The sequence below is a fragment of the Ursus maritimus genome, unplaced genomic scaffold, assembly GCF_017311325.1.
Source record: "Ursus maritimus isolate PB19 unplaced genomic scaffold, ASM1731132v1 scaffold_3, whole genome shotgun sequence".
In the NCBI taxonomy this organism is placed as follows: domain Eukaryota; kingdom Metazoa; phylum Chordata; class Mammalia; order Carnivora; family Ursidae; genus Ursus; species Ursus maritimus.
The window spans coordinates 12,658,204-12,670,072 of NW_024425563.1; the positions used below are offsets into that span (position 1 = coordinate 12,658,204).

General features: G+C 38.0%; 1 protein-coding gene and 1 non-coding gene across 2 annotated transcripts; one reads left to right on the forward strand and one right to left on the reverse strand.

Annotated features, from left to right (window-relative positions):
* The first annotated feature begins 5,847 nt into the window (after nt 1-5,847).
* LOC121105997 lies at nt 5,848-5,949 on the forward strand. The gene has a single exon (XR_005838725.1). It is a non-coding gene; the product is annotated as a U6 spliceosomal RNA (small nuclear RNA).
* Nucleotides 5,950-10,418: 4,469 nt separating this feature from the next.
* Nucleotides 10,419-11,306, reverse strand: TAS2R5 (taste 2 receptor member 5). The gene has a single exon (XM_008697328.1). The coding sequence runs from the start codon at nt 11,304-11,306 to the stop codon at nt 10,419-10,421; it is 888 nt and encodes a 295-aa protein (XP_008695550.1).
* Between the last annotated feature and the right edge of the window lie 563 nt (nt 11,307-11,869).

Here is an 11,869-nt window from a genome sequence, read left to right on the forward strand (position 1 = left end):
AGGGCATGAATGCTCTCCAGGGACATCTAGAACATGAATCTCAGAAGCAGTGATTTGGACTGAAACCCAAAGACAGCTGATACAAAGCTAGGGGCCTTGGAGATCATCAAATGCAACATCAGATGTTCCTCCAGCCCTTTCTCTAGTTCCTCAGAAATATCCAGAGTGCTGAATTACAAAACCTTATTAAAGGAGAGAAAGCCTGAACTGTTCATTACTGTCTTAAAGTTTTTATTTAAATTCCAGTTAGTTAACATACAGTGTTATACTAGTTTCACGTGTACAGTAGAGAGATTCAACACCTCCATACCTCACTGGTACTCATCACAACAAATGCACTCCTTAATTCCCATCACCTATTTAACCCATCCCCCTACCCACCTCCCCTCTGGTAATCATCAGTTTGTTCTCTAGAGTTAAGAGTCTGTTCCTTGTTTTATAGTCATCTTTTACCCTATATTCAAAATAAGTTCATCTCAACACGATACTGTGTTAATTAGATTGATTACACATTAGGTAAACTTCAGTGATTTTAATGCTCTACTCTTTTTAACCCTTTTTGCACATCGGAATCACCAGGGGAGCTTTATTATTTTATTATTATTATGTTCAGTTAGCCAACATATAGTACATCAATAGTTTTTGATGTAGTGTTCAACGATTCATTAGTTGCATATAACACCCAGTGCTCATCACAACACGTACTCTCCTTAATACCCATCACCAGGTTACCCCAACCCCTCACCCCCTCCCTTCTGTAACCCTCACTTTGTTTCCTGGAGTCCAGAGTCTCTCATGGTTGTCTCCCTCTCTGATTTCTTCCCCTTCAGTTTTCCCTCCCTTCCCCTATGGTCCTCCTCACTATTCCTTACATTCCACATATAAGTGAAACCATATGATAATTGTCTTTCTCTGCTTGACTTATCATAATTCCCTCCAGTTCCATCCATGTCGATGCAAATGGTAGGTATTCATCCTTTCTGATGGCTGAGTGATATTCCGTTGTATATGTGAACCACACCTTCTTTATTCGTTCATCTGTTGAAGGGCATCTCAGCTCCTTCCACAGTTTAGCTATTGTGGACATTGCTGCTATGAACATTGGGGTGTATGTGCCCCTTCTTTTCACTACCTCTGTATCTTTAGGGTGATTACCTAGTAGTGCAATTGCTGGGTCATAGGATAGCTTTATTTTTAACATCTTGAGGAACCTCCATACTGTTTTCCAGAGTGGCTGTACCAGTTTGCATTCCCACCAACAGTGTAGGAGGGTTCCCCTTTCTCCACATCCTCGACAACATTTGTTGTTTCCTGCCTTTTTAATTTTTGCCATCTAACTGGTGTAAGGTGGTATCTCATTGTGGTTTTGATTTGAATTTCCCTGATGGCTAGTGATGTTGAACATTTTTTCATGTGTCTGTTAGCCATTTGTATGTCTTCTTTGGAGAAGTGTCTGTTGATGTCTTCTGCCCTTTTCTTGACTGGATTATTTGTATTTTGGGTGTTGAGTTTGAGAAGTTCTTTATAGATCTTGGATACCAGCCCTTTATCTGTTATGTCATTTGCAAATATTTTCTCCCATTCCGTGGGTTGCCTCTTAGTTTTGTTGACTTGTTTCCTTTGCTGTGCAGAGGATTTTATATTGAAGAAGACCCAAAAGTTCATTTTTTAAAAATTTTTTAATATGTTATGTTAGTCACCATACAGTACATCATTAGTTTTTGATGTAGTGTTCCATGATTCATTGTTTGCGTATAACACCCAGTGCTCCATGCCATACGTGCCCTCCTTAATACCCATCATGGGCCTATCCCAATCCCCCAGACCCCTCCCCTCTGAAACCCTCAGTTTGTTTCCCAGAGTCATAGTCTCTCGTGGTTCATTGCCCCTTCTGTTTATCCCCCCTTCATTCTTCCCTTCCTTCTCCTACCGATCTGATCTCCCTATTTCTTACGTTCCATAAATGAATGAAACCATACGATAAGTGTCTTTCTCTGCTTGACTTATTTCGCTTAGCATAATCTCCTCCAGTCCCGTTCATATTGCTGCAAATGTTGGGTAATCATTCTGATAGCTGAGTAATATTCCGTTGTATAAATGGACCACATCTTCTTTATCCATTCGTCTGTTGAAGGGCATCTCGGCTCCTTTCACAGTTTTTTGTGGACAATGCTGCTATGAACATTGGGGTGCATATGGCCCTTCTCTTCACTACGTCTCTATCTTTGGGGTAAATACTTAGTAGTGTACTCAATTTTTAACTTTTTGAGGGACCTCCACACTGTTTTCCAAAGTGGCTGTACCAACTTGCATTCTCACCAACACTGTAAGAGGGTTCCCCTTTCTCCACATCCTCTCCAACATTTGTTGCTTCTTGCCTTTTCAATTTTTTGCCATTCTAACTGGCATAAGATGGTATCTCAATGTGGTTTTGATTTGAATTTCCCTGATGGCTAATGATTTTGAACATTTTTTCATGTGTCTGTTAACCATTTATATGTCTTTATTGGAAAAGTGTCTGTTCATATCTTCTGCCCATTTTTTGATTTGATTATTTGTTTCTCGTGTATTGAGTTTGAGAAGTTCTTTGTATATCTTGGATACAAGTCCTTTATCTGTAGTGTCATTTGCAAATATCTTCTCCCATTCTGTGTGTTGCCTCTTTGTTTTGATGACTGTTTCCTTTGCCTTGCAGAAACTTTTTATCTTGAAGTCCTCTTGTTTCCCTTGCCTTTGGAGACGTGTCTTGAAAGAAGTTGTTGTGGCTGATGTCGAAGAGGTTACTGCCTATGTTCTCCTTATCATTTTGATGGATTCCTGTCTCACATTGAGGTGTTTCATCCATTTTGAGTTTATCTTTGTGTATGGTGTAAGAGAATGGTCCAGTTTCATTCTTCTGCATGTGGCAGTCCAATTTTCCCAGCACCATTTATTGAAGAGACTGTCTTTTTTACACTGGATATTTTTTCCTGCTTTGTCAAAGATTAATTGAGGGTCCATTTCTGGGGTCTCTATTCTGTTCCATTGATCTATGTGTCTGTTTTTGTGCCAATACCATGCTGTCTTGATGATCACAGCTTTGTAATATAGCTTGAAGTCAGGCATCATGATGCCCCAGCTTTGGTTTTCTATTTCAACCTTCCCCTGGTGACTCGGGGTCTTTTCTGGTTCCATACAAATTTTAGGATTGTTTGTTCCAGCTCTGTGAAAAATGTCAATGGTATTTTGATAGGGATTACACTGAAAGTGTAGATTGCTCTCGGCAGCATACCAGGGAAGCTTTAAAAGACATAATGATTGGGTCTTATCTCAGAGATTCTAATTTATTGGCCGTGGGCATGACCCGGGCATTGGGATATTTTTAATCTACCAGACTGATCTCATATGCAACCAAAATTGAAAATCTGAAACTTTCATCGTAAAGCCTGTACTATCTAAAACTGTCTTCGAATTTTATAGAATACTATAGTCTGTGAAAAACCATCTTTTAAAAACTCATGTTCACTAATCGTAAGTTTTGTGTATTAACCTTATATACAGCCAGTTACCTTTCTAAATTAATTTATGTCCTAATTTTTTTAGATTATTGGGGGTTTCCAGGTACGCAGTCATATCTTAAAATAATGATGGTTTTTAATAGCATGATGTATAAACCTATCAAATCACTAAGTTATACACCTGAAACTAATGTAACAGTGTGTCAACTCACTCAAATAAAAAAAGGTCAATTTCCCACCAGTAACAAATGAGAATTCCAATTTCTCCAAATCTTCACTAACATGTAATATTGTCTTTTTTTATTCTAGCCACCTGGTGGGTATGAAGTGGTTATCTCATTGTGGTTTTGATTTGCATTCCCCTAATGACTAAGGATGTCGACCCACCTTCATGTGCTTGTTAACCACTGGTATACATTCTATGAAAAAAATATTCAAAGCCTTGATCCAGTTTTTTATTAGAAGATCGTTTTACTATAGAGCTATAAGAACTATTTATAAATCTCAGACATAAGTCTCTTATCAGATATAGTATTTGCAATATTTTTTCCTATTCTATAACTGGGCTTTTTACTATCTTGATGGGGTCCTTTGAGGCACAAATGTTTTTTAAATTGTTGAAGTCTGATTTACTTATTTTGTTGTTGTTGCTTGTGCTTTTGGTGTCATATCTAAAAAATCACTGCTTAACATAAGGTCACCAAGATTTATTCCCATAAGTTTTTGTCAAAGAGTTGTATAGTTGTAGGTATTACACTTAGGTCTGTGATATATTTCTAGTCAATTTTTGTATAAAGTGTGAGGTAAAGATCAATTTAATTCTTTTCCATGTGGATATCCCAGTTGCCCCAGGACCATTTGTTGAAAAGACTTCTTTTATTGTTAAATTATCTTGGCACCCTTGACTAAAATCATTTCACCATAGTATGAGGGTTTATTTCTGGACTCTCAATTCTATTCCATTCATTCATATGTCTATCCTTACACCAGTACCACACTGTCCTAATTACTATAGCTTTGCACTAAATTTTAAAATTGAGAAGTGTGAATCCCCCAAATTTGTTCTTTGGTTATTATGGGTCTCCTGCAAAGCCATATAAATGTCAATTTCTGAGGGAAAAAAAAAAGCCAACTGGGATTCAGATAGAGATGTGCTGATCTGTAGATCAATTTGGGGAGTACTGATATCTTAACAATATTAAGTATTCCTATCCATGAACATGGTATGTCTATCAATTTATTAAGGTCTCTTTAATTTCTTTCACAATTTTTTATTTATTTATTTTTAAAGATTTTATTTATTTATTCGACAGAGAGAGACAGCCAGCGAGAGAGGGAACACAAGCAGGGGGAGTGGGAGAGGAAGAAGCAGGCTCATAGCGGAAGAGCCTGATGTGGGACTCGATCCCGTAACGCCGGGATCACGCCCTGAGCCAAAGGCAGACGATTAACCGCTGTGCCACCCAGGCGCCCCATAATTTCTTTCACAATTTTTTAAACAGTTTTCAGTCTGTAGTCTTATATGTCTTCTGTCAAAATATTCCTACATATCTTATTCTCTCTAATACAACTACAAATGAGTTTTCTTAATTTCATTTTGAAATATTCATTGCTAGTGTATAGATATTCAACTGACTTTAGTATATTGATCTTGTATCTGTAAACTTGTTGTTTATCACTTCTATTATTTTTTTATCATGGATTCCCTAGGATTTTCTATATACAAGATAATGTCATCAGCTTTTCTCTTTTATTAATCTATCTTGACAGTGGATTTTCTATCTTGTAAGTCTTTTCAAAGAACAAACTTAACTTTTTAATATATATATCAGAAGAAGCAATACACACAAAGAGATACTTTAAGAGAATTTGATAAAAGATTTATAAAGGTGTGGGCAGGGTTGAAGAAAATAACAAGGGATGGTGAAGTACCCACAAACTTAGGAAGCCACTGCCAAACCACATTTAGCTGGCATTTCTATTCTGTTTTCTGTGTCTTTAATTATTCCTTGCCAGTGCAAATATTTAAAGTTATTTTTCCCAAAGACTAGTATGATAACAATATTAAGGATAAATAGTTATAGCTATTACTGTGCACCAGGCACTCTCCTAAGCACTTTACATGTATTAATTCATTTAATCCTCATGACAAACCTATGACAAATTAACCTTCCTGCTATCAAGTTATATAGGTGTTCTTATAAAATTTCAAACTCTGTAAAATCATACACAAAAAATAAAAGGCCTTATGAGGAAAATAATGTGGAATTAGACTACTGAAAACTTATGCATCTTTGTAACCAGAGCACTAACTGAAATAAAAACAATCCTAATAAAAATCCTAGAAAGAGTCCTCACTTTGGCAACACATATACTAAAACTGAAACAATACAGAAGATTAGCATGACCCTTGTGCAAGGATGACACACACAAAAAAGCCCCCAAAAATCCTAGAAAAATATGTCTCTGCAAGCCTTTGCACTCAGCCTCAGTCAATCATTCACAACTCTTAAGCTGGGACTTGTTCTTTCAAATCTTTGAGCACAGTAATTTGTATAGATGAGTTTCATTATAGTCTAAAAATCTGAACCAGAAAATAGCCTCATTTAACAATACACTTTTTAAAAATACAGGATAAATGTTTTCACAGCTACCTAATCTTTACTCATAATTTTGCCAGTAACTTAAGTGTAGAATGTAGAGGTCTTGAAGCCACTCTACTTAGTGTCCCACTAAGGGAAAGCACTTCAGCTGTTTTCAGCTTCTTTCTTAAAATGCCATATACTGTTAAGGCTTTCTCCTTGAGAGTAAGCTGCCCCTGATAGTTTCTTTTGTCTTCAACCTTTATGTTTAATTTTTTTGTCTATTTCTCTGATTTCCATTACTTCACTCTATCAAATTGTATAGCACTGGCAATTATTTGTGCTAGAAACTTAGAATCATCTCCAATTATATTCAACATTGACTCCTTTAGTTCACTTGTGAATGTGATTTCACATTCTTTCAAAATCCTTTAGAATTTCAAGATCTTCCTTGTTTGTTAAAACATTTCAGAATCTGCTCACTAACCTCATGATCATCAATGCACTAAGTCTTCACTGACATTTTCATAACTCACTCCCTGTATATAATCAATACTAACATATGCTGCTAGCCAGAAAAATACTTTTCAACTTTTCTTCTTGGTGGTATTTGAAAATAAGAATGAAGTATTTACTAAAATAAAGCGTAATGCAAAATTTTTTTCTTCTACATTCTACTGAGAAGTATCACTCATATTCGTGATCTGCTCTTTCTCTCTTGAAGTTTTATAAACTTTCCTTTGATATTCTTATGATATCCTTATAAACTTTCCTCTTTGATAGTCTTTTTTTTTAAGATTTTATTTATTTATTTATTTGAGAACACAAGGGGGGGGCAGAGGCACAGGGAGAGAGAGAATCTCAAGCAGACTCCACACTAAGCGTGGAGCCCAACACAGAGCTCAATAACAGGACCCCAAGATCATGACCTGAGCCAAAACCAAGACTTGAACACTTAACCAACTGCACACTCAGGCACCCCCCTCTTTGATAGTCCTAAATTCTTCTGTAATGTTCTTAAGTGTGAAGGGTTCTCCATCTTTTCTGTCTTTGCACCTTTCCAACCTGGTTTTTTTACCTTTCTTTAACTTGGTGCAACTCTTGGTCATTAATTCTTCAACTGTTTCATTCCTTCCATTCATTTTTCCCATCTCTTTTGGGACTCCAGTTACACAATAACTACTCTGTTATTTCCAGTGCCATATAGCTGTTCTTTTCTTTTACATTTTCCATCTTTTTACAGCTTCCTGTTTTCTTCTAAGAGTTCTTTGAGCTAAACTTCCAGTTCATTAATTACAGTTTAAGTCTTCATTAATTTACCATCATCTATATCAATTCTGCTGCTTAATCTAATTATTGAGTTATTTTATTTCATTTAAAAATACATATTTCAGAAGCCAAGAAGAAATCAGACAGCAGGTGTGTGACCTAGAATCAGCCAACCACAGGCTCACAGGCAGGACTTTGGACCTTGGAGCTAGGACTCAGGGGCACATTCACAGAGGCACTGGCCATATCAGAGGCATAATGCTGACAGTCGAAACGTGTGTGGTGGTGCCAGCATCAGTCCCCAGGGAGTGACTTGGTCGTGTTCTCAGTTGTTTAAACTCTCTTCGTTCCCATTCTGATCTTGACTTTCCAGTCTTCTCATTGATTCTGTGAGACAGCCAATTTCCTTCCAACAAATGTATTTTCTCTTTAAGTCATTTGAAGTTGAACATGAGATAGGATATGGGAAAAGTACAGGACAGATGAAGAACTAATTTCTTCCTTCTACATTATTCAGATTCTGCAGATACTATCATAAGTTGTGTTTCAAAACAATAAAGTTAAAAATATATTACTTAAAGTTATACAATTAATGACAAACAAAACTAATCAAATTTAGGAGAGGAGAATGGTTTTGGGGTTAAGTGAGATAATCCCCAAACTCTGATGGATGGGATTCAAAAGTTACAGTTCAAAGTTGTTACACCAAGTAAAAGAGGCAAAATCTTAGAGTTGTGAAAGTAATCGCTACAAAAACTAAGGCAAATGGCAAAATATGACTATATCTGGGCAGTGAGACTAACAATGGGGAGTGGAATAGAAACATGTTCCTGTTTGAAACTTGTTAGTCCTCCCCAGGCTGCATCATACGACACAACAGAAAGAAAGGCTAGTGATATCTATACACACCCACGCACGCACACAGGCACATATGCACGTGCACATGGATCCAGCTGCAGCCCTGGGAATGCAAACTAGAAAAGATTTACATAGGCATCAGTTCAAGAGCACAGATTTGCCTCCAGATTTGTTTTCTTGGATAAAACACAAAGCAGCCTCACACCCATCGTGAGCTAAATCATGTTTAGAAAAGGAAGGAAATCTAATCCCAAAAAGTGGGAAAATGCAAGTGTTTTGTCCCTATGAAGAGCCAGTCATAGAAACTTCAGTCATGATTGGGATCTGGGCTCCCAGGCAACCCACCAATACCTTTCAAGTTACAACAAACTTGAAAGATGAGTTGTTTATTTCATCTGCCGAAAAATACTCATAAACTTGAGCATTCCACAGGCTCATCCCAGCATGAAGTCTCATAAGTATGAACAAGAGGAACTTAAGGTTTACTGGAAAATGCGTAAGACCTGCAGTCCAAAACTCTGGGACTATTTTACCTGCACCATTTACCAGCTGATGACCTTGAGCAAATCACTACTCCAGCCTGAGTTTTGTGATCTATAAAATGAGGATGGAAATATTAACTACATAGAGTTGTTATTAAAATCAAATAAGATAATGGGCAATATATAAGAATACCTCATAAAATGTAAAGCCCAATACAAATGGGAGGTACTGTTATCATTCTTACAACTGGTCACAAAGGACATTTGTATAAAGACAGGCACAGCATAATGGAAAATTCATCCTATTACTAAAAATATAACCAAGGAGCAGCATCTCTCCACTTGAAATGGATGGATATTTTCATTCCCAGAAGACAAAACACAGTGCTTGACCTCACACGATGCACAATGAAATCAGAGGAGCCAGTTCTCCCCTTCGTGATGACTAACATCCACAGGTGTCTAGCATGTACTTCAGTTCACAGCTTTAGGTAAGGAAAAGACACATGTTGGGTAGAATAGATTAATGAAAGTAGATAAGCATGGTTCCTAAGAAGTGAAAAAAATTGTAAGTATATCAAGTATTGTCCTTCGAATTCCAGATCCCCTGGAACTGTACCAAAAGAAACGTGCTCAAACAAAGCTAAAAAGATGACTGAGAAAGCACATAGGAAGAGGGATGGGATTCAGAGACGCCAAAGGCAAAGCTAGCTGTTTAGGAAGGTAGCATGTTGTCCGAGGAAAGAGCCCGGGCCCCAGAGTCAGGAAACTGAGTTCTGGTCCCAGCACTACACTGGAATCTCTACAAAACCCTGGGCAGGCCATTGCCCTCTCTGGGTCTCAGTTTCTTTATAACACAAAAGAGAAATCGAAAGACTAGTTAACACAGCTAATTGATCATTTAGAAAATATTTACTGTGTATTATAAGCTAGGGAGTATTCTGGGCATCAGGAACCTAGGAGAAGACAGAAAAAGACACAGTTCCTGCTGCCATGGATTTGACATAGATGATCTCCATCCAACTCACAGATGTGGTTTGCTCAAACTGACTTCAGTCTGTGCAGAGACCAGAGCGGAGCAAAGAGGATGAGGCTTCACCTCTTCAGGGAGCAGTGCTCTTTCTGAGAGCAGAAGCAAGTTCCCCTCATTCCCATCTTGTTCCTGTATAGGTCCTGGGCTAGAAGATCAACTGACTTTTATTGTAAAAAACAAGTCTAGGCCTCAAAGGACCTTCTAGAAATATAAAGATGTGTTGTTTTGTTTTTCAGTTAGATAACTAGAACTACTACAGTAGAGAAATGGGAAAATTATTTGATACTTCTTTTTTTAAAAAAGCTTATCTAAAACAACTAACATTAATGGATAGGTGAAATTTAATAAAAATTAATGATCTCTATATTAATTATTCCTAATCTCTGTTCCCTATAATAGGAAAAACACAACTTATATATGTAATTTAAAAAGAAATGAATTATTTAGTATATATATAAACAGATATAACACCTACTTTACCAAAAGTAAAGCCCCAGCCTTGATTTCTATAATACAATAAAACAGTTAGACTTCACATTGCCAAAAGAGAAACAGTATTAGTTTTTACTCTGTATTTCTGTAGCTCATTTGTTGATTTGGTGTCAGAGAAGAAAAAATTTAAAAGATAAGAAAGTCAGCTCCCATATAGAGAGCTACCAAAAAGTGTCTCGAAAGAGTATTCTGAGCACACGTTTCTCTAGGCTCTCCAAGCACACACTGTCTTCCACAGAATTCTCTGACAAGTCTGCTTCACCCTGGGATTCCCCATGATCAATATGACAGAATGAAGAGAAGGGTAGGCAGCCATGACTGTCTCGGAGATGAAGACAATGAGGACATCAGCAGAAGACTTGGAGACGATGGAAAAGGGGCTGGCCAGGATGTAAACCACATGAAGGATAAGGAAGCAGCCCAAGGACTTCAGGACAGTGATGTGAGCCTTGGCCCGAGCATCTCTCCTACCAGCTGTATGCACCTTCATCTTCTTGTGGTGTCTATACAAAGAGACAATCAGCATCCCGGAAGAAACAAGAAATACCATCAGAGGCAACCCACTTCCTGCATTGAGCTTTAATATATACAGGTAGTGACAGCTTTTGAGGGGGTACAGAATGCTGCTGTTGCCTTGGGAAAGATGATAGGGCTTTAAGCCAATGCGGGCTACAGCTACCAAACTGATCATGAGGTACCCCAGAAGGCACCAGAGACTCAGGCAATAGGCCCTCTGCTTCAGCCACAAGCAGACAGGGTGTTCAAGGGTCGTGATCTTCCTGCAGTAGAAGACACTGAGGAAAGTGGCAAACCAGAGGCTGGCCTGGCTTACCAGGATCCAGAAGACACTGAGATTGTGAAGCCAATGACTGCTCTGGAAAAGCAGAAACAGGCTTAAGTCCATCATAATCAGCCACTGCAGGAGAAATCGGCAGACAGCCAGGCCCAGAACAATGAGGTTGTATGAGGACCCGTTGAATTTTCTGACCCATTCTCCAAAACTCCAGACCATAAGGACTCCATTTCCAACCAGGCCAATGAGAAATTCGGCCACTGCCACCACCATCAGCAGTGTTAGGGCAGCAGTCAGCATGGCTGGGGACAGGAAGGAGTCTCTCACTTCTGTCACAGAAGATGTCCTGCTTCAGCAGACGAACGTGTGTGGCTGTGGCTGAGCCTCAGATCCCCGGAGCGTGATACCACCCTCAAGGTAAGTTTTCACACCACAAAATCTGGACTTGCCCTTCTGGACCCTGTCCTTCAAGACTGAACAGCTGTGACCAGGCACAGAGAGTTTAGAAGTTATGATCCCCTCTGTATTTGCATCCGCATGAATGCACTCTGAGCCTACACTCAGAGATTTAAAATAATACTACAGACACCAATTCCCCTTCTCAAGGGTCATGAGCTAGCATCTAGACACTAGCACGTAATATATCAAGACCTCTCAATAAGAAGATCAAATCAAAACATTCTCAGGTTTTATACAGTGTCAAATGGAGCTTATATTATAAAATTTGTTTATTTTTATAAAAAGTATTCTGAACATTAAAGCATGAAAGCTGAATAAACTCAAATTTAAAACATATTTCATTATCAAAAAAATAATAATAAAGTAAAATATATTTCACTATCAAAGAGAGAAGCAGGGGAAAT